This window comes from Carcharodon carcharias, chromosome 26 (assembly GCF_017639515.1).
Source record: "Carcharodon carcharias isolate sCarCar2 chromosome 26, sCarCar2.pri, whole genome shotgun sequence".
Lineage (NCBI taxonomy): Eukaryota > Metazoa > Chordata > Chondrichthyes > Lamniformes > Lamnidae > Carcharodon > Carcharodon carcharias.
The window spans coordinates 4,922,604-4,946,854 of NC_054492.1; the positions used below are offsets into that span (position 1 = coordinate 4,922,604).

The window sequence follows — 24,251 nt, forward strand, 5'->3', positions numbered from 1 at the left end:
CCCTCACTCGCTGAGGGGTCACTGTCCACCCCGTGCCCTCACTCGCTGAGGGGTCACTGTCCACCCCGTGCCCTCACTCGCTGAGGGGTCACTGTCCACCCCGTGCCCTCACTCGGTGAGGGGTCACTGTCCACCCCGTGCCCTCACTCGGTGAGGGGTCACTGCCCACCCCGTGCCCTCACTCGGAGCGGGGTCACTGTCCACCCCGTGCCCTCACTCACTGAGGGGTCACTGTCCACCCCGTGCCCTCACTCGCTGAGGGGTCACTGTCCACCCCGTGCCCTCACTCGCTGAGGGGTCACTGTCCACCCCGTGCCCTCATTCGCTACGGGTCGCTGCCCATTCGGTGTGGGGTCACTTTCCATTAGATCAACAAGAGGAGATACTGAATGGAAGGGGAATGTAGCTGTTAACAGGGAGCAGTCACATTGTTCACATTAACAGGGGGGCAGTCAGGATATCGAGTGTAGCAGGATTTACGGTTGAAATGTCGGGAGTAGAATTTCCTGTTTATTTACACCCAGAGACACTCAAAATGGGAGCGAGTAGCAAACACCCAGGGTAAAAGATCCAGGAATCTCGGATGTCTTACCCACATAACTACACTGTACCCAAACTTTCCGCACCGGCCTACCAACCCCTGCACTCATCGTAGTTCATTATAATGGCCACATCCTGAGGCCAAGAACCAATCATGCAAATCTCGTGCAGTTATCACTGCCACAAAATGGGTGTAAAAAGCCCCCAGAATTTCGGGTAAGTCAAGTCATTTCTGATGTTTTATGGGGATTTTATTTTTAACTTTTCCTCACTGAGGCCAGATCTAAATTTTCTGCTTCTTTGAATGGATTTTTATGGCATCGCTTTGTACAGGGGTGATGGCCTGATGACTGAAACTCCACTTTTCATACTTAATAGATGGAATATGTAGAAAAGATGAGTCCTGTAATTTCTTCAATTAACCAGGATGTACAGTTAGAATAACAAAAAGAAGGAAAAATGCTGGAAATCCCGAAATAATAACCGAAAGCGCTTTGATCGCTGAGCAGGTCAAGCTGCAGCTGTGGAGAGAGAAGCTGAGATAATTGCTCCAATATAACCCCTTCCCTATGATGGGCAGGAGAGAGTTGGGGGGAGTTAAAAATGAAATGTGTGGAAAGCAGTGTCAGTTGGCTGCGCACATGCCCATGGTTATAAAAATAATGATGAATGTCAGATTTTGCCACGGTTGAGAGGCAGGGTGTGTCTTTACATAGTTAAATCAGACTCTCTCAGTGCCCTGGAGAACCTGATTGGAAGTTAAGTCCTGTTACCTGGGTTTGGAGGGAGGAAGGAGCAGAAATCCAATCCCATGCCCGACAAGGAAGCCTCCTGCCTCCCTGTAAAGATCGGAAGCAACATTCCAGCTGGGATGATCTCTCATCAGAACAAGTGGAATATGCTGGTTAGAAGTTGTGCAGGCTGATTGGACCTGTTAGTACTGTGTACAGTTTAAACAATAGCTTAAAAGATCACTGCTGCCTTCAGATTAGCCAGTGAAGTTGCTCACGTACATTGGAATCAATCCTCATTCTGTGTGATCAATTTCTCTTCATTATTTAATTATCCTATGTGTCCATTGGAACATTGTTTTGCTGTAGAGTCATTTACATTGTAACCTCTGTCGTTCTCCCTCACAGTCTGCCAAGATGCTTAACTATGCTGGGTGGAAATCCATCTGTAACTCACTGTTCATTGTCTTCGCTGCGGTATTTATAATCACCAGGCTTGTCATCTTTCCCTTCTGGTGAGTCTCACTACAAAACCCTTCCTCCTTTCCATCATCAGTAAGGAGTTAGTTTTGAGTTATTGGTTAGCACTGTCTCCTGTCTTTTGCTCTCTAAAGCATTGAGGCAGCTCAACAGAAATTCACTCGAAATTAAAGTGCAATGAATCAAGTCAGCTTCATGTTATAAGGACAAAGACAAATACAGAATATAATAAGGACAGTGATGAGGGACTTTAGTTATGTGGAGGGACTGGAGAAGCTGGCGTTGTTCTTAGAGCAGCGAAGGTTAAAGGGAGGATTTACTGGAAGTGTTTAAAACCACGAGTAGTTTTGATAGAGGGCAGAATTTCACAGCCCCAAGGTGGGGATTGGGGCCAGAAAATGCAGCGAGCCATTCAGAACTCCATTGACTTTGACAAGACCAGGTGATCCTGACATTTGGAGGGGCCCAGATTAAATGAGGGGAGACTGTTCCCGGTGCCTGAAGAGCCCTTAATCAGAGGGACCCAGATTTAAGGTGAATTGGGAGAGGTGACAGAAGGAAATAGTTTTTATTCAGCGAGTTGTTGTGATCAGGAATGTGCTGCCTGACAGGGCAGTGGAAGCAGATTCAGTAGGAACTTTCAAAAAGGAATTGGATGTATACTGAAAGAGAAAATGTTTACAGGATTGAGAGGGAAGAGCTGTGGGGTGGGACTAATTGGATAACTCTTCCAAAGAGGTCCATGCACGTTGGGCTGAGCGGCATCCTTTTGTGCCATGTCATTCTATGATGTGACGGGGTATTGTACCATATAACACACAGTGTATTATAAGGAGGAGGGCTCCGGAGGTGTTTGGGACACTGTGCTGTGGGAGATTTGAGGCCTCCTTGTGATGCCTTGATGAGCACAGCTCCTCACCGTCTCAGAAAAACTAACATTATTGTTATAGTTTATCTACTGGGTTTCTTCTGGCCCAGAATAGCCCTTGCTGCGGTTCTGACCTGGTGGACCCTCTCCGTTCAGGTGTCTGACTGAGACTCAATGACATCGGATTTGACCTGTGTATTTAAAACAGGCCCTGCTTGAGCAACTGAACACATGGAAATGGCAGAGAGGAAGCAGAATCAAACTGACTGCCTTGACTTAACTTCCACCTCATCTCAGCCAGTTTCAGCTAAGAAAATAAGAGTTAAAATCAGGTCCATGGAGAGCTCTAGGGTTAACACTGGCCTAGTCCGGGCATTTGGAGGCCTTGCTGATCTTACAGGCAGGGTTTCATTTAATAATTTGCTGCAGATTCCCACAGCCCAGAGTAATAGTCATTTTTAATATTGTTTATGAGTATGTCTCTTGATTTTTATCTAGGGTCATTTTTTCCCGACACATTTTAACATAAGTGGAGCTAATGCTATTAGGAGTATCCCAGAGGTGATGCCCATCAGTTCAGTATCAAGCAGTGATTATAATTATTTGTTTCCGTGGTCTCAGAGTACATCTGGAGACTTGACAGGATGAATGTGGAAAGGATGTTTCCCCTTGTGGGAGAATCTAGAACTTGGGGGTCACTGCTTCAAAATAAGGGTCACCCATATACGACAGAGATGAGGAAAACATTTTTCTCTTCCTCAAAAGGTGGTTGAGGCAGAGTCCTTGAATATCTAAAGCCAGAGGTAGGTAGATTTTTCTTGTGCAAGGGAGTGAAAGGTTATTGGGGGTAGGCAGGAATGTGAAGTTCAAATCAGATCAGCCATGATCTTATTGAATGGCGGAGCAGGTTCGAGGGGCTGAGTGGCATACTCCTCCTGATTCGTATGTTTGTATGTTTGAAACCTTTAGAATTGTAAAATATGACCTATATTCTTGTTGACAGGATCATCCATTGTACTTGGGTCTATCCAGTACATCATTATCCTCCGTTCTTTGGATATTATTTCTTCAATGCCATGCTGGTTGTCCTTCAGCTGCTCCATATCTTCTGGGCGTACCTCATCCTACAAATGGTCGCAAAATTCTTCTCCAGCAAAGTAAGTTGTTTCCTGTCAGTGGAGAAGTGTTCAGTGTGACAGACACTGGAATCACCTGTACATCACCTACAAGTTACACACAAACACAGGGACAGGCACCGACACTGGGCAACTCTATGTATTGTACATAGAGATTGGGGTTCATGTGAATGGTTTAAAAGGTCTTCAATTTCCTCCTTGTTAACTTCTGTGGAGGGTATTTGTCTATTACCCACTCAATTCGATCTTCTTCAGTTGCATGAGTTCACTCTGCTCCTCAACAAGAGCTGGAGAATCTGTCAGCTTGGTATCAGAGCTGGCAACAGTCCCGAGATTAACGGCCCTATCGCTGGCTCTGTGAACTGACAAAAGGAGAATTCTCTGCTGCCCAATGAATTTTCAACCTGTAATAAGAAGAAATACCTCATTATCTCTATTGGATGACACAACAGGTTTTTAAAACAATTCATTCATTTTTTAAAAAATGTAGTAAATGTATTTGTGCACATTATATAAAACTAACAGCAAAGGAAAGGAAACTGTATTTGGGGTTAATTCAGGGAGAAATGATAACCAGGACAGCTTCCGATGATGCTATGTAATCTCACATCTCAATCTGGACAGACAAGGCTCTGGATTTGACAGTGCAGCACTCCTTCGGTACTGCACTGAAGTGTCAGCCTAGATTATCTGCTCAAACCTATGGAGTGAAGCTTTGAATCTATAACCTTCTAACTCAGAAATGAGATTGCTACCACCCTGAGCCACACTGTTGTAACGTCACTTTATTTAGTACTATAGCCACAGCAGCACCCAAAGAGCACCACCCCAAATAGCCATCGCATATAATGTGTTCAGATACAGAATAGTTTATTCACCTACTTCTGGTCTGTGTATGTGGCGTTAGTTTTATTACAGAATTGGTACTTCCCGGTGGTGCTTTGTATCAACAATGTAACAGCTCATTGCTCTGTGTGGATGTCCTGCAGGTGAAAGACGTTCGGAGACAATGGCCGGGATTTTTCAATCCCGCCAACGGTGGGAATTGTTGCGGGCGAGATGGAAAATTTGATGGATCAGCAAAAGATCCCATTGACTTCAGGCGAGAATTTCCGGCCAATTAAGCAGCTATTACTCTATTTGGTGCATCTTATAGGCCATCAAATAGTGGGAAAGAGGTAGAGGAACATTTGCAGGGCAATTAATGAGCGGTGCAGTTTCTCTTCATTCTTTCATGGAATGTGGGTGTCACTGGCTGGACCAGCATTTGCCCATCCCTAATTGCCCTTGAGAAGGTGGTGCAGAGCTACCTCCTTGAACTTCTGCAGACTAATGTGGTGTAGGTACAGGGAGTTCCAGGTTTTTGACCCAGCAATAGTAAAGGAATTATAGAGAAGTGGTAATGGGAGACTTTAACTACCCCAAAGTGGGTCAAGTGGAAAAAGCATCTCAGCAATAGTGATCATAATATCATAGGTTTTAGATAAGTTATAGTGAAGGACAAGGAGCAACCTGGGATAAAGCTACTTAACTGGAAGAAGTAGTGAACTGAGAAGGGTCTTGAGTAAATTGAAGTCGAGGGCTAGCAACCAGAAATGAAATGAAGTAATAGGCAGGCTGTAATGCATGGATCGTTCGGGTACAGACCAGTTAAATTGTCACATTGGGGACAAGGAGGTCAACCAAAGTCAGTGCTTCCTGCATGACAAAGGAGTTAGAGAGTAGGACCAAGCAGAAAAGGGTGGCATATGACAGATGTCATCTTGACAAGGGAGAATCCGACTGAATACAACCTCTACAGAGGAGAAGGGAAAAAGGAATGAAGACAGGTAAAAGTCAATAAGAGAATAAATTGGCGGCTAACAGAAAGGGAAAAGCAAAGGTTTTCTAAAGAGATATTAACAGTAAAAAGTTTGTAAGAGGAACGGTGGCACTGGTTAGGGAACAAAATGCAGATCTACGGCTGGAGGCAGAGGACATGGACAAGGTACTAACTGAGTATTTTACACTGCTGTTTAATGGAAAAGAGGAATTTGCCAAAGCTGTGCTCGGTGAATAGGAGGATACCAGGATACTGGATAAGATAAAAATGATAAAGACTAAGTAATTAGAAAAGCTGGCAGTATTTAAAGGGATCTGTAGAAGAGTCATACAGATGCAAAACGTTATCTCTGTCTCTCTCTCTCTCCACAGATGCTGTCAGATCTGCTGAGTTTTCCCAGCATTTTTATTTTTGTTTCAGATTTCCAGCATCCGCAGTATTTTGCCTTTATATTAGTGCTTAAAGTGGATTAGTCACCTGGTCTGGATGGGATGCACCTTAAGTTACTGAGGGAAATACGGTGACAATTGCAGAAGAGCTGACCACAATCTGCCAACTCCTCTTAGGTATAGGAGTGGTGCCAGGAGACTGGAAAATTGTAAGGAATAGAGAGTTATGGTGAATGTTTGGTTGTTTTACGGACTGGAGGAAGATTTACAGTGGAGTGGAAAACCTTGCAGCACTCTGCACCAGGTTTGTAAGCCACTCTTGATTTCTTCAGTGCTGCATATGCAAGACTCAGCCTTGTCCTTGAATGTTGCCAAAACCAAACTCATATCAACCCACACCAGGTCAGCCAAATATTCCACCTCCTGGCTTTGTTGAAGAAGAGACTTTGGAACACATTAAGCATTTCCCATACCTTGGCAGCCCTTCTCTCAAAAGGCCACCATTGACGGGGAGATCCAACACCGGATCAGCCGCGCCAACTCAGCCTTTTGCAAACTACAGCAGCGAGTGATTGAGAACAAAGACCTCCACAAGTCAACAAGGCGCCTCGTGTACAGAGCAGTTGTCATCACCATACTCCTGTACTGCAGCGAAACATGGACTGTGTAACAGCGACACATAAGAGCGCTAGAGAAATTCTATCAGCAATGCCTCCGCCCCATCCTCTGGATTCAGTGTGAGGACTGTTGAACAAACACTTGTGTTCTCCATGAAGCCAAATTCACAAACATTCAAGCAAACCTCTCGCATAATCAACTACAATGGGCTGGACAGGGGGGGGTTCAAAGACTCTCTGAAGCTCTCTTTGAAGCGCAGCAGCATTGATGTTAATGCCTGGGAGGAGCTTGCTACCAATCGTTCAAAATGGGACAACTTGTCCATCAAGCTGCATCACACTTTGAGTCACAACGTCTTAATGATGAGGCAGAGCGACGGCAGAGAATGAAAGAAAAGGAAGCAAATCCTGCACTCTGGATCCCATGACCACCTGGGACATCCTACCCCATGTGACCGCAGATCTGCAAGTTGAGAATTGGCCTCTTCTGTCACAGGAGGACTCATGGCAGAAACTCATGATCCTGAGAGTAAACGTCATCCTCGAACTGAGGGACAGCCGATAATGACGATGATAACGGGAGACTTTCCCAGCATTAGGATCACTGCGGTTTTTGATTTACAGTAAATGCCCACCTTGCTGGTGATACCCGTACCCTGAGAATGAATTTTTTAAAAGTTATATAAATCAACCCCCTTTATTCATTTCAGGCTCTCCGCTCGTGCTGTACAAGGGCTGAAAGATAAATGGATCGTCACAAACTGACAGCTGTTATCATTGAACCTAGAAAAATTTGAGAGCATTTTAATTATCTCCCAATTCAACATAAATAACCAAAACCTTTAAATTTGGCTTATTCTTTGCTCCCCTGATTATGAAGATACTGATCCTCTCTGGGGTACAGTTCCATGGATTTGGGCCAATTTCTGCTTTGCCAAGCAACTTTCTCAGTTTTAACAAAAACTTAATACTGCAGATGGTGGAAACCTGAAATATAAACAGAAACTGCTGGAAATACACAGCAGGTCAGGCAGCATCTGTGGAGTGAGAAGCAGAGTTAACATTTCAGATCACAACCTTTCATCAGAATGAAACATGTTAACGGTATTTGCATTTATTTAGTGCCTTTTGTAACTTTTATTCATTCACAGAATGTGGGTATCGCTGGCTAGGGGATGCCCACATCCCTAATTGCCCTTGAGAAGGTGGTGGTGAGCTGTTTTCTTGAACTGCTGCAGTCCATGTGGTGTAGGTACACCCACAGTGCTGTTAGGGAGGGAGTTCCAGGATTTTGACCCAGCGACAGTGAAGGAACGGCGATATATTTCCAAGTCAGGATGGTGAGGGGCTTGGAGGGGAACTTCCAGGTGGTGGTGCTCCCATGTGTCTGCTGCCTTTGTCCTTCTAGATGGTAGTGGTCGTGGGTTTGGAAGTTGCTGTCAAAGCAGCCTTGGTGAGTTTCTGCAGTGCATCTTGTACAGACTGTTGCTACTGTGTGTCGGTGATGAAAGGAGTGAATGTTTGTGAATGAGGTGCCAATCAAGCGGGCTGCTTTGTCCTGGATGGTGTCGAGCTTCTTGAGCGTTGTTGGAGCTGCACTCATCCAGGCAAGTGGAGAGTATTCCATCACACTCCTAACTCGTGCCTTGTAGAAGGTGGAGATGCTTTGGGGAATCAGAAGGTGAGTTACTTGCTGCAGGATTCCTAGCCTCTGACCTGCTCTTGTAGCCACAGTATTTATATGGCTAGTCCAGATCAGTTTCGGGTCAATGGTAATCCCCAGGATGTTGATAGTGGAGCATTCAGTGATGGTAATGCCATTGAATATCATGGGGAAATGGTTAGATTCTCTCTTGTTGGAGATGGTCATTGCCTGGCAATTGTGTGGCATGAATGTTACTGGCTACTTGTCAGCCCAAGCCTGGATATTGTCCAGGTCTTGCTGCATTTGGGCATGGACTGCTTCAGTATCTGAGGAGTAGCGAATGGTGCTGAACATTGTGCAATCATCAGCGAACATCCCCACATCTGACCTTATGATGGAAGGAAGGTCATTGATGAAGCAGATGAAGATGGTTGGGCCTAGGATACAACCCTGAGGAACTCCTGCAGTGATGTCCTGGGACTGAGATAATTGATCTCCAACAACCACAATAATCTTCCTTTGTGCTAGGTATGACTCCAGTGGACAGTTTCCCCCTGATTCCCATTGACTCCAGTTTTGCTGGGGCTCCTTGATACCACACTCGGCCAAATGCTGCTTTGATGTCAAGGACAGTCAGTCTCCCCTCACCTTGGGAGTTCAGCTCTTTTGTCCATGTTTCAACCAAGGCTGTGATGAAGTCAGGAGCTGAGTGGCCCTGGTGAAACCCACACTGAGTGTCAGCAGGTTATTGCTAAGGAACTGCTGCTTGATAGCACTGTTGAAGACCCCTTCCATAGCTTTACGATAATTGAAAGCAGACTGATGGGGCGGTAATTGGCTGTGTTAGATTTGTCCTGTTTTTTGTATACAGGACATATCTGGGCAATGTTCCACATAGCTGGGTAAATGCCAGTTTTGTAGCTGTATTGGAACAGCTTGGCTATGGGCGTAGATTAGAAGTGACAGGTAGCGCAGTAACCCGAGAACACGGACTGAAGATAATTGGCAAAAGAACCAGTAGAAGATGAGAGTTTTAATTTGATGCACCGTGATCTGGAATGGACTGCCTAGGAGAGTGGTGAAAGTAGATTCAGTAGTAATTTTCAAAAGAGAATTGGATAAATATTTGAAGGGGAGTCATTCAATGATTCACTGGGAGCTATTTTTCCCACTGTAATACCAGTAGCACAAACACTATGAGTGTCTCTGATGTGACCTAAGTAGGGTCCTGAACCTTAGCCCATCAATACAAGTCACCATCTTGATAAAGGAGTTAAGCGTGCTCCTGAGGATGATTCAGTCTTTAATCACCAATTAAATTGACTCCTGGTGCTCATTAAAGAGGCTCCACAATGTTTTGCTGGTCAGCACTGCAATTAACCATCTCTCCTACCAGTGACCTGTTGAACAGACATAAAGGATTCATTGGTTAGAATTGCAAGCGCTTGTTAAAAGCTTTGTTAAAATCCATGTAGGGTACATCAGGAGGGATGGAGCAGGAATTAAGGGGAATTAATTGGCGGTTGTTGGAGTGGGGTTGGTGCAGTGGTGATGGAGCCTTCTGTAGAGGGAATCAGTGAGGGGAGATAGGTTGGAAGTACAGAGAAGGAGTTGAGGAAATAATCAGAGAGTATCTGGGTCACAAGAGTTCACTAAGAGTTTTAGATGAGGAAACCTATTTAACCTATTTTAGTTCATCTGTCCAGGAAGATTCTCAAGTCCCCTCAGTGCAGCATTCAATTATTTCTGAAATGATTTTGAGGAGACGGTGAGGTTGTCAGTACAGCTGTGGATGGGGCGTTTATACGGAGACGATATTAAAGCTGGGGTAGAAAAGCAGATGGTCTGCGGAGTTGGGTTGAAGAGGACATGCAGTTGCTCAGTGCAGTGGCTAAGGAAAAGAGGAGGGCTGAGATCGTGATTAGCAAATTGGTTTTGGGCACGGAGGTTATACGTGTCAAGGATTTTAAGTGAGAGGCGGGAGGGATGAAAGAGGCTGAGCTACCCAAAGGAAGAGAAGGTTCTTGAAGTGTGTCCCATCTGGTCTGTGCAGTGAGCAGGCTGAGATACAATCACACAGCATTTATATAGAGTAGCTCACGATCCATTGGGCTGATTTGTGCAGGAATGCTTGTGTTCTTTTTAAAGCCGTGTTAAGCTGTGAGCTTTTAAAATATAAAATAACATGTGCAAACAGTTCCCACTGAAGTGGAAAGTATGTAATGAGCCAATAAGGTTATTAAGGTGATGTAGTGATAGCCTGCAGTACAAATCCTCTCTGAGTGGTTCATGTAACTAAAGGATCATTTCGACTACTTTGAGGGAAATTATAGTGCAAGTTCTGACATAATCACACTAATGAGGAGCAACGTACTAGAACTGATTAGTTACATGTCAACACTGTGGCTCAGATTTTTGTTTGGACTCAGGGAAACCCGATCTGTGCACATTTGCACCTCCGACCAATGTGCGACTTTGCCTGGGATGTCTGTCTTTTCACAGAGGGCTCAGGATCACAGTACGTGTTGTGGGCCACGATGAAGTACATGAGAATTGTGAGTGTGGAGGTGGACCAGTTAAAAGGCCCGTCTTGGTTCTCCAACACAGCAGCCCAGCTCCCAACATTGTTTAAAGATTTCCTCATCCTAATCTCTCACTCCCCACCCACTCCCATACCACCACAGATCTTCCATGTCCCCTTGGAACCCCGATACCACCACATGCAACATCCATGCCCCTCATGTATTCCCCCCATAGCCGCTTATTTAATATCCACTATGTATAATCCTCAGGGGCCATGCAATGGCAATGGTAATTATTTCAAAGTAATTGGAAAAAAATAAACCTCTAACAATCTAATAAAACCCTAAATTCAAACACACTATTATTGATACTGGAAAGAGAAAAAACCTACTCCAATGTATTATAAAAAGTAATCCTTTAAATGCCTATTAGATTTGTAAACAAACAAGAAACCACATCAAAGGCATATTCTATTATTACAGACTCTTAAAACTGACAAATGTTCTTCAATCAATAGACCACCTCTTAAGTAGAAGGCATCGTAAGCTTTTGAAACCCTGCTAAGCATTCACAATGGCCACAGCTGTCATAACAAAAGCTTCCATCTACATTGTTGGAAACTGACAAAACAGAATGGTGTCCCACTTCCATTTCAAAGCAGAGTGCCTGTCAATCAAGAGAGGGGAGCAGAGGCAGAGATTTTTGAACTTTCAAAAGCAGGGTATTTCTAACAGCTCGCGCTGTCAATAAATTTAAATCACAGCACAAAACATGATAGCAGAGGCTGATGGGACTTTTTTTTACATTTTTAATGCATTATGGCATTTTTGACAATTGAAAAGTCCTGTCATGCATGACAACAATAACACAATGTTGATCAATGAACGGGTCAGCTTTGGAGGACAGATTCCTCTGATGAATCACATCTACTTTCCAGTACAGCATCTAATAGTGACATTTGAAGACGTCAAAGCATTTTACACTTACCTTTCTGAATGTTCCTGACCCCTCAGCAAGCTTCCCCCAGTGGCTATGAGCTCTCCAAGGAGGTGAGGCTTTTTAGGGCTTACAAACACTGGCACACAAAAATAGTTATGTGGGAGGAAATACAATTTTCCTGTGGCCCTCACAATGGGGATTCCAACCACAGAAGAGGTCCGTGTGTGTGCCTTTTACACCCAAGGCCTTCCTGACCCACGAAAAGGTTGCACAAAGACAGTGTGGGGTTGGGAAGGTGGAGGAAAATTACTTCTCCAGCAAAAAAAATAATTGAAGTGCAGCGCTTTGCCCCCTGATTCCTGCCTCCATTTGGAGCTAGCAATCTGACCCCGTGCATTGGAGACCGTCTTCCCACTTTAGTGAGTGCTCAAGTTTGAGACTGGCTGTGTCAGGCACACTCACTGGGAGCCAGTGCAGCTCTGCCTGACACTTATACCCATACCAAGAGCAGGAAGCCCCTCTCTACATGGACCTCACTCAGTTAACACCGTAGAACAAAAGGAATACAAAAACTAATTTGAAAAGCTTGTGGAATGCTGGCCCTAGAAAGATTTACAACACACAAAGAGGCCATTCAACCCATCATGTTTGTGTCGGCCCGTAAAGTGTTAACCGGTTTCACCACACTTTCATGCTCTTGGTCCATATTCCTGTATGTTACGGCACCTCAATGACATGTCCTAGTATTTTTTTAAAATGTGATTTGGGTTTTTACCTCTACCATTCTCCCAGGCAGTGGGTTTCAGACCTCCAGAACCCTGTGGATGAAAAAAATACTGCTCAAATCCCCTCTAATCCTTCCACAAATTTAATCTATTCTGTCTGGTTATTGACCTGTGACCTAATGGAAATAGGCCCTTCCTATCCACTTGATCTAGGCCCCTCATAATTTTATTCACCTCAATTAAACCTCCCCTCTGTCTCCTCTGTTCAAAAGAAAACAAACCCAAACTGTGCACTCTTTCCTCATCATTAAATTCTCTACCCTACGGTGCGATCACATTGTCCTTGTAGTGTGGTGAACAGAACTGCACAGTACACTAGCTGTGGCCTAACTAGTGTTTCGTACTGTTCTCACATAACTTCCCTATTCGTACACTCTATGTCTTGGCAAAAAAAGGAAAGTATCCCAATCACCTTCTTCACCGCCATGTCTATTTGCTACCTTCAGGGATTTGTGAACATACATTCCAAGGTTGCAATGTTCCTCTACATGAATGGCCCACTCCTGCTTCTAATTCATATATTTGCATGTGTGTGTGTATGGTATGTGTGTTGGTATGGTATGTGTATGTGAATGGTATGTGTGTTGGTATGTGTATTCCTTTGCCATGTTTGCCCTCCCCAAATTCATCACCTCACACTTCTCCGGAATGAATTCCATTTGCCACTTTTCTGCCCACTTGATCAGCCCATTGATACCTCCCTGCAGTCTACAAGGTTCTTTTTCACGATCAGCTACACGACTAATTTTTGTCATCTGCAAACTTCTTAATCATGGCCTCTACGTTTGAGTCTAAATAGTTGATATATACCATGGGCAGCAAAGGATCCAGTACTGAGCCCTATGGAACCCCACTGAAAGCAGCCTTCCAGTCACAAAAACATGTCAACAATAACCCTCCTTTGCTGCCACTGAACCATTTTTGAACTCAAACTAACTCCTTTCCCTTGAATTTCATGACGTTTTAATTTCCTGACCAGTTGGCCATGTCGGATCTTGTCAAAAGCCTTCCTAAAATCCACATAGACTGCGTGAAACATACCCTCGAAACCCTCCTCAGAAAAACTTCAATCAATTTAGTCAGATATAACCTTCCTTTAACAAATCCATTCCGATTAATCTGGGCCTCTCGAAATGATGGTTTACACCATGTCTCAGAAAATTTTCCAATAATTTTTCCACCACTGAAGTTAGACTAACTAGGCTGTAATTACTTGGTCTATCCCTTCCTCCTTTTAAATAACAGTACAATGTTCGCCCTCCTGCAGTCCTCTGGCACCACAAAGAGGATGAGAAATGAGGGTCAGAGCTTCAGCTCTTTCTTCCCTTGCTTCCTTTGGTAGCCTGGGATGTATATCATCCAGGCCTTGTAATTTATTCACTTTCAAAGATATTAAACATTTTAATATTTCCTCCCTCACTATGTTTCTCTTATCCAATATTTCACACACCTCCTCAACCACAGTGTCTGCTTCCTCTGTCTCTTTTGTCCAAACAGGCACAACATTTTCATGAAGAACCACGCTCACAATTTCCTCCTCCTCATACACACATTACTTTTGTGGTCTCTAATTGATCCTACTCTTTCCTACTCTTGCTCTTTGTATTTTTTTATAAAACATCTTTGGGTATTCCTAGATTCCAATTACCAGTACATTTCCCTGCTCTTCTATACTTTCCTAATTTCACCCCTGCATTTTCTATGCCTATCTAGGCTTCCTGAAATTTTGAATCTTCACATCTGGCAAGCTTTCTTTGATGACTTTCCCACTACTCTGACATTGATTTACCTTCCACCTTTTTTTTATTCATTCAGGCTAGGCCAGCATTTATTGCCCATCCGTCATTGCCCTTGTTCACATTGCCTTTAAGAGTCAACCACATTGCTGTGGGTCTGGAGTCACATGTAGACCAGACCAGGTAAGGATGGCAGATTTCCTTCCCTAAAGGACATTAGTGAACCAGATGGGTTTTTATGACAATCGACAATGGTTTCATGGTCATCATTAAACTTTTAATTCTAGATTTTTATCGCATTCAAATTTCACCATCTGGGATTCAAACCCAGGTCAACAGAGAATTACCCTGGGTGTCTGGAATACTAGCTCAGTGACAATACCACTATGCCACCGCCTCCCCATCTAGCCTTCACCAGCTCAAAACACATCTCAGCTTAGTAAAATTGGCCTTGCCAATTAATAATTTTTACACTTGGCCCATTTGTATCTTTTTCCATAACAGCTCACCACCACCTTCTCAAGGGCAATTAGGGATGGATAATAAATGCTGGCCCAGCCAGTAACACCCACATCCCATGAGCAAATAAAAAAAAAACTGCACTAAATATGATTGAATTATGATCACTACCATCAAAATACTCTCCCATTCATAACCACCAAAACACTCTCCCATTCATAACCACCAAAACACTCTGCCATTCATAACCACCAAAACACTCTCCCTTTCATACCCCTTCCACCAAAACACTCTCCCGTTCATACCCCTTCCGTCTGCCCAGCTTCATGCCCTAAAACTAAGCCCAGAATTGCCCTTCTCTTGTTGGCATTGCTATCACTCTCTCTGACCACTCCGCTCCGGCCTCACTCTCTCTGACCACTCCGCTCCCGGCCTCACTTGTTTCTTATCGCGTGAGGACTGAAATATGAAATAATTGACGTCACGTTCGAGGTGTAAGGAGCTCCGGATAATCGCAGTCAGTTCTGGGCACCATTTTTCAGGAAGGATGGGTTGGCCTTTGAGGAGGAACAGCACAGATTCCCCAGAATGGTTTCAGGGCAAAATGGGTTAAATTGAGGAAAGGTTCAATTCACTTGAACATGAAAGATGAAGGGTGATAAAATTGAAATGTATAAGATGATTAAAGGATTTGATAGTGCAGAGAAAGATAAATTATTTCCTTTGTGGGGGAATCCAAAAGAAGGGGACTTACCTTAAAATTAAAGCTAGGAGTGATGTCAGAAACCACTGCATCACACTGATGTCCTTACCTGGCCTGGCCTGGCCTGTGTGTGAGCCCAAACCCAGAGCAACATCATTCACTCTTGACTGGGTCTGTGGCAGGTGGTGAAGGAACTAACAAGAAGATAAAACCTACTTGACCTCACTCTCACTCTCAATTTACAAGTTGAAGAAGCATTTCCCCATGACATTGTTGGTAGGAGTGATTACCTTGTGGAGACAAAGTCCCTTCTTCACACTGAGGATACCCTCCATTGTGTTGTGTGGCACTACCACTACTAAATGGGATCGATTTCGAGCAGATCAAGTGACTCAAAATTGGGCCTCTGTGAGGCTCTGTGGGCCATCAGTGGAAATAGATTTGTATTCAACCATAATGTGTAAGCTTATGGACTGGGAGACCCCCACCCTACCATTACCATCAAGCTGGGGGAATAACCCTCAGTCAATGAGGTATTGGAGGGCATGCCAGGAGCAACAACAGGGAATACCAAAAAATACACTGTCAACCTGATGAAGCTACAACATGGGATTACTTGCATGCTAAACAGTAGAATCAGCATGCGATAGAGAGAGAGACAACTGATCCCACAACCAACAGATCAGATCTAAGCTCTGCAGTCCAGCCACATCCAGTCATGAAAGGTGGTGGACAATTAAACAACTCACTGGAGGAGGAGGCTCCATAAATATTCCCATTCTCATTGATGGAGGAACCCAACACATCAGTGCAGAAGATAAGGCTGAAGCATTTGCAACAATCTTCAGCCAGAAACATCAAGTGGATGATCCATCTTGGCCCCTTGCTGAGGTTCCCAGCATCACAGATGCCAGTCTTCAGCCAATTTGCTTCGCTCCACACGATAACAAGAAACGGCTGAAGGCACTGGATACTGCAAACTGGATACTGTATGACAACATTCCAGCAATAGTGATGAAGATTTGTGCTCCAGAGTTTGCTGCGCCACTACCCAAGTTGTTTCAGTATAGCTGGCATCTACCTGGCATTGTGGAAAATTGCCCAGGTATGTCCTGTAAACAAAAACTCAGACAAATCTAACCCGGCCAATTACCGCTCCATCAGTCTACTCACGATCATCAGTAAAGTAATAGAAGGGATCATCAACAGTGCTATCAAGCGGCACTTGCTTAGCAATAACCTGCTCACTGATGCTCACTTTGGGTTCTGCCAGGGCCACTCATCTCCTGACTTCATTACAGCCTTGGCCCAAACATAGATAAAAGAGTTGAATTAGGTGAGGTGAGAGTAACTGCCCTGACATCAAGGCTGCATTTAACTGAGTGTGGCATCAAGGAGCTCTAGAAAAACTGGAGTCAATGGGAATCAGGGGGGGAAACTTTCCACTGGTTGGAGTCATACCTAGCACAAAGGAAAATGATTGTGGTTGCTGGAAATCAATTATCTCAGTCCCAGGACATCACTGCAGGAATTCCTCAGGGTAGTGTCCTAGGCCCAACCATCTGCTTCATTTTGGCAATAAGTCTAGAGATAACTCAAACTGTTTTTAGAGAAAGGAGAGATTGAAGGATGTGGTTAGATGGGGGATAGATGATGTCACTGGTTTAAACACAATGTTGAAGCATCTGACAAATCTTAAATCACCAACAACACCAAACATCCCACAACGGACACCAAAGACAGAATGAAGAAAGCAACATCATCATTCTCCAGCAGAGAAAACCTGGAACTGAACCCAAAATCAAATGAGTAAACTAGGATGATTATCTTAGATTGTTCCACACAATTGCAGGATTATGGCTGCATTTAGCCCAATAAAATGGAAGTTATTCAAAGTGCAGCCTGCAGACTATATGCAACCCTGGATCTCAGGCAACATATTCCTATTTGTGTTTTTATGGTGGGTGTGAGAGGGGTATATTCTAGCCTCCCAGCAATGGGCAGGAGAGTCCGGGGGTGGTTGAAAATTAAGAAATCATGTAACATTCCCTCAGCCCATTGTGTACGCGCCTGCCACCATTTTCAGGACAGAGGATTGTGAAGCAATGCCAGTATCCTGCTTTCGAGGTTCAACACTTCATTATAATATTTAGATTAGCCTCCCACAGTGCAGTTAGAACCTGATTTAAATGCAACAGTTACAGGCTCTGTTTCTTAGTGAAATGGAAGTGGGAGTTGCCAACTCGAGCAGGGTAATGTTTTAATAGCACTGCATGCTGGCCAGGAAGGCCTTGGCTGTTTCCCCATGGCCCCAATCCCATGTCCCCTCCACTTTCAACCCATTGGGTTCTGGATCCCACTCCCATCCAATTGCCAGTCTGACCCTCCCCCTCCCACAACCTCTTATCTGCTGGTTGCCATCTTCTAGCGCAGGCTTAACCAACTGATTGCCAGTCAATCTATCGATCTGGACAGACGAGGGGGGGAAACAGAGGAAAAGAAAGGTTGGTCCCAATTTGAGAAGAAGCTGTGACAAGGACTGAATGTGTCAAAGTTTGTAATATCAACTTGCAGTAAGTTTATCTGTTAGAAAACCTTCCCAGTTTACACAAAATATTTCAATTCATCCTCCAGTAATTCTCTTTATAGCTTCTCAGAAAATTAGAACAGATGAAATTTTAATGACAGACGTTGTATGTTGACAATCTCTGCTTCAAATCATTTGCTGCAACTTGCCGAGGTTGAGTTAAAAGCTCTGTGCAGTTTAAAGATCTGATTTCCCGCTGAGTAATTATGGTGGGAGGAATATCTTACTAATTGAATGTAGCCTGGGTGTGATCTTTCTGGGACCTTATAAAGTCGCTGGTCTGCATCAAGACAGGTCTTAAGAAATTACACTAGTGCCAAACATTGTGGAAATCTTGCATCTCGCCCTGTCCAGTTTCTGCATTCTGTTTGAGTTGCAGAGAATCGAGGTAGTGAGAGGAATGTGACAGAGATGCTGATGAGATGTGAGAAGGTGACAGCAGGAAGATCCTGAAGGGCAGAAAACAAGTGTAGAAAAACATTTTTATTTTCTTTGTTCTTGCAAGTAATTCTAGCAAGACAGACATCTTGTTTTATTCATTCATAGGATGTGGGGGTCACTGGCTAGGCCAGCATTTATTGCCCATCCCTAATTGCCCTTGAGAAGGTGGTGGTGAGCTGCCTTCTTGAACTGCTGCAGTCCATGTGGTGCAGGTACACCTACAGTGCTATTAGGGAGGGAGTTCCAGGATTTGGACCCAGTGACAGTGAAGGAACGGCGATATATTTCCAACTCAGAATGGTGTGTGGCTTAGAGGGGAACTTCCAGGTGGTGGTGTTTCCATGATACAGAGACAGAATGAGGGTGAGAGAAAATGAGAAGGACAGACACAGAGACAATCAGAGAGGAAGAGAGATAATGAGAGGGATAAGGACAGAGAATGAGAGAGACACAATGACAAAGATTCCATGAGAAAGGCACAAAGAGAATGTGAAAGAGAGAGAGTGACAAGGAGGGAGAGAGTCAGAGACCATAGAGAGGCAGTGAGAATGAGAGTGAATGACAGAGAATGACAAATAGACCCAGCAAAGCAGGAATTAAAATGGCCAAGTCGGTGGCATATCTGTGACAAAGCCCTGGGAATGCTTGCTGGAGGCTTTGTGTTGTCATTTCTGCTAACATAATAAATTACTGATAGTCCTCGTTGTTCGCACTTTCCTGAGGGATGCTTAAAGATTAATTATGGTTATGTAATATTTGACCAAATATCCTGCCACATTGTAGCAACCTTGATGGGTTTTCTGGAAAGATGTAAATTAGACACCAAGACTGCAAAATTTGGCTCTGTGGTACTGGTAGTTATGGCACCAGGGGTTCAAAACGGTATCTGGACTGATTCCCCATATTCCAGACACCTCAACCATCTCAGCCCCAGGACATCACTGCAGGAGTTCCTCAGGGTAGTGTCCTTGGCCCAACCATCTTCAGTTGCTTCATCAATGACCTTCCTTCCATCATAAGGTCAGAAGTGGGGATTTTCGCTGATGATTGCACAATGTTCAACACCATTTGTGACTCCACAGATGCTGAAGTAGTGCGTGTCCAAATGCAGCAAGACCTGGACAATATCCAGGCTTGGGCTGACAAGTATCAAGTAACACTCACGATAAAAGTGTCAGGGAATGAGAGGTTTTTTAAAAAAAAAACCTGTTCATGGGATGTGGATGTCGCTGGCTAGGCCAGCATTTATTGCCCATCCCTGACTGCCCTCTTCAGAGGGCATTTAAGAGTCAACCACATTGCTGTGGGTCTGGAGTTACATATCACCCAGCCCAGGTAGGGACAGCAGATATTTTCCAAGATCGGTTTTTATGTCAATCAGCATCACCAGATTAATTCCAGATTTTTATTGAATTCAAATTTCACCATCTGCTGCGGTGAGATTTGAACCCAGGTCCCTAGCGTATTACCCTGGGTCTCTGGATTACCAGCCCAGTGACAATACCACTACGCCATCACCTCTCCCATATCTAACTGCCTCCCCATGATATTCAATGGCATTACCATTGCTGAAACCCCCACTATCAATATCCTGGGGATTACCATTGACCAGAAACTGAACTGGACTAGCCATATAAATACTGTGGCTACAAGAGCAGGTCAGAGGCTAGGAATCCTGCAGCGAGTAACTCACCTCCTGACTCCCCAAAGCCTGTCCACCATCTACAAGACAGAAGTCAGGAGTGTGATGGAATACTCTCCACCTGCCTGGATGAGTGCAGCTCCTACAACACTCAAGAAGCTTGACACTATCCAGGACAAAGCGGCCTGCTTAATTGGCACCCCATCCACAAACATTCACTCCCTCCACCACGGATGCGCAGTAGCAGCAGTGTGTACCATCTACAAGATGCACTGCAGGAATTCACCAAGGCTCCTTAGACAGCACCTTCCAAACCCATGATCACCACCATCTAGCAGGACAACATGGGAACACCACCAGCTGCAAGTTCCCCTCTAAGTCACACACCATCCTGACTTGGTACTATATTGCCATTGGGCAATAAATGCTGGCCTAGTCAGCAAAACCCACATCCCATGAATGAACAAATACGTTTTTAAAACCATGGCCTGTGCTGCTTGTGATTGAGCAGTGAAACACTGTGTAACACACGCGTGTGCGCTGGAAGAACGCTGAATGGACAGACCATGATGTCACACAACATCGAGTGCTGATTTAACATGCTGGAGCTCAGCGTTCTAGTTAGTGTCCTGTCTTAAGATACAGAGCTGAACGTACTTTCGACAGCCTGGAGAACACCACCCCCTCCCCCACCCTTCACCACCACCAAAATTAGTTAAAGGAATTACCAACAGTTTGTGGAAATATTGTGTGTTTGGAGGGTCTGCTTCAGGCTTGTCCAGATTGTAGCCCCTGGAGCCACTGTTCAAACCGCTGGTCAGACAGGAAAGTGAAGTTGTGGATCTGCTCCTTCATTTGTAGGCCACCCCTGTCCTGAGTTTGCTGCTGATTTGCTGCCAATAAGCTCACTGATGAGCCAATGTGGGAGAGAAACAGCCTGTGGTTGGAGAAACCGCACAGACCAGTGGTGGTCCCTGCCAGGGGTATGAGGGAAGAAGAGGCTGACAGGGCCCCATACAGAGTCTGGACTGTGAACAGAAACCCCACACAGAGTCTGGACAAGCCCCGATTAGTTGCTGCAAACTGTAGGAGACAGTGCTGCAAATTGGGAAGGCACTGGCTGGTTCTGCAAGGTCTCTGGGCCCACACTTACTCCCAGTCTTTGCTGCTGTTATAGCAGGTGCCCTTGGGCTGCAGTGTAAGAGGGAGATGCAGCGACCAGCAAGCAATGTGTGCAAGTTGAGAGTTCTGAGTGTGTGGCTTGCAACAGTGCTAGGTGTGTGAGAGGGAGGTGAGACCACAAATGTGAGCACTGAGTCATGGTTAATATAGACTGTGGGTAGGTGAGTGAAGGGGAAGGGCTGTGAATGGAGCAGTGTGAGATGCTAGGGTAGGATGCAGCATTTGAAGATGCATTCACTGACCTGATCACTCATGTAGGATCATTAAACTTCTCTCTGCACTGCATCCTGGTCCTTGGGGGCTGCATTGTTGATTTTGACTGCAAATGCCACCTGCTCCCACTGCCTTCTCACTGCTCATCTGAAGGGTCTCCTAGACCCTGAGGGAAGACGGCCTCTCTACTCCAGGCATTTAGCTCAACACCTGAGAATCCTGGGCCATGTTCTCTGGCCTAGTGCACCGTTAGTGTTGGTTCTTCCTACAGCCAGAACGTGCCCCACCTTTTACGAGCTGCAGAATAGCTTTACGTGGTACAGGTTAGCTTTAAGTGCCGCTGGGTTTGCGTGAACTTGGACACCCTGCTGAGGCATGCAGCCACTCAGCTGTATGTCCAGCACTGGACAACAGGTCACTATTATAGTTAGCAGGTCATACGAGGTTTGTCTGCTGCCTGCATTACTTTGAATGGTCGTAAGTTAAACATGCAACACAATCCCTGTGTTCAGTTTCAGGTGCTGTTCAGTTTAGCTTCCCAAGAGCTATTTTCACATGATTTAAATTTCCACGCCCTCTGTGGCTGGTAATGTAAAGATTGCTGATTAAATTTCCCAATTGGGTTTCACCAACAGCAAAAGGAAACTCTGAATCCCATCACCTGCCTGTCTCTGCCAGGTTCACCTCTGGGAAAGCTGGAGGCCATGAACTACACAGCCTCCTGTTAAATCTGGAGCCTGTAATCCCTCTGGCATTGGCCCACCTTACTTGGTTAAAGCTGTTTTAATTTCGCTTCCCAGATGTTCCTCCGCTCTGCTTCTGAATTTTCACAAGTACCTGGGCCAGATGACCCTGCAGAGTCAGGCAGGGCCAGGGAGAGAAATCCTGGGCCCTGGTGCTTCTCCTGCTTCTGGGCCCCTTAACCCTTCCCCACAATCATGCCTGATATATTTCCCCCTTTAAGATTCACCAATCACAGGAAGACCCTAGTAAAATGATAACACCCATTGTTAACATCTGGTTACAAATATTGTCCAGTTATATATGCAGTATGGCTCATTAAGAGCAGCAACGATATAACGCAGTGTTAGTTTGTGTCTAGCCCATAGGTGATGCCACATTGACGATTGAACAAACCAGAGAGTACAAACTTTACTTCAGCTTTGTGCAATATTATTAATTTGACAGGAAAATATCCCATTAATTGTTTATAAGACTGACTCAGCTCCCTCATTAACATGTTCTGCACATTGTGCCATATCAACACAGCAACAGTCGACTCATGGATAAAAGCAAAAAACTGCAGATGCTGGAAATCTATAACAAAAACAAAAAATAGCTGGAAAAACTGGTTTAAGGTAGGTAGAGTCTATCCAGCTCTACCTGTCCCCACCCCCCTTAAACCAGCTTATATTTCACCTCTTTTCTATTTTACCTTAGTCCTGATGAAGAGTCATACAGACTCGAAACGTTAACAGTAAATTCACATTGGGGGGAGTGCGAGATGCAATACTTGTAACTGAGATAAACTGCACCAAATCTTTTCCATTCTGTAAAAGAATTAAAAGACTTTTTCCTGCCTGGTCACAGGATGATATTCCATATAATTACATCATAGAAGGGATGTAATTGGATTATGTTTCATCAGTAATTTCATAGGGTAGAAAGATCAAAACACCAGAGCAACAAGTTTTTTTGATCTGTCCATGGGATGTGGGCTTCACTGGCTGGGCCAGCATTTATTGTCCATCACTAGTTGCCCTTGAGAAGGTGGTGGTGAGCTACCTTCCTGAACCACTGCAGCCCATGTGGTGTAGGTACACCCACAGTGCTGTTAGGAAGGGAGTTCCAGGATTTTGACCCAGCGACAGTGAAGGAACGGTGATATATTTCCAAGTCAGGATAGTGAGTGACTTGGAGGGGAACTTGCAGGTGCTGGTGTTCCCATACACCTGCTGCCCTTGTCCTTCTAGATGGTAGTGGTCATGGGTTTGGAAAGTGCTGTCTAAGGAGCCTTGGTGAATTTCTGCAGTGCATCTTGTAGATGGTATACACTGCTGCTACTGTGTGTTGGTGGTGGAGGGAGTGAATGTTTGTGGATGGGGTGCCAATCAAGTGGGCTGCTTTGTCCTGGATGGTGCCAAGCTTTTGAGTGCTGTAGGAGCTGCACTCATCCAGGCAGGTGGAGAGTATTCCATCACACTCCTGACTTGTGCGTTGTAGATGGTGGACAGGCTTTGGGGAGTCAGGAACTGAGTTACTCACTGCACGATTCCTAGCCTCTGACCTGCTCTTGTAGCCACAGTATTTATATGGCTAGTCCAGTTCAGTTTCTGGTCAATGGTAACCCCCAGCGTGTTGACAGTGGGGGATTCAGTGATGGTTATGCCATTGAACATCAAGGGATGATGATTAGATTCTCTCTTGGAGATAGTCATTACCTGTCACTTGCCACTTGTCAGACAAGTCTGGATATTGTCCAAGTCTTACTGCATTTGGACATGGACTGTTTCAGTATCTGCAGAATCACGAATGGTGCTGAACATTGTGCAATCATCAGCAAACATCCCCACTTCTGCCCTTGTGATTGAAGGAAGGTCATTGATGAAGCAGCTGAAAATGGTTGAGCCTGGGACACTACCCTGAGGAACTCCTGCAGTGATGTCTGGGAGCTGAGATGATTTTCCTCCAACAACCACAACCCTTTTCCTTTGTGCTGGATATGACTCCAACCAGTGGAAAGTTTTCCCCCTGATTTCCATTGACTCCAGTTTTGCTAGGGCTCCTTGATGCCACACTCAGTCAAACGCTGC

General features: G+C 44.8%; 1 protein-coding gene across 3 annotated transcripts in view; it reads left to right on the forward strand.

The window, feature by feature from the left end:
• The window catches only part of cers3a (ceramide synthase 3a), a 151,875-nt gene that overhangs the window by 116,349 nt on the left and 11,275 nt on the right, over positions 1–24,251 (forward strand). For all 3 annotated transcript variants that reach the window (XM_041175129.1, XM_041175128.1, XM_041175131.1), the window contains 2 exons: positions 1,680–1,786; positions 3,623–3,776. In XM_041175129.1, coding sequence (XP_041031063.1) covers positions 1,680–1,786; positions 3,623–3,776 — 261 coding nt within the window. The remainder of the gene's footprint in view (positions 1–1,679; positions 1,787–3,622; positions 3,777–24,251) is intronic.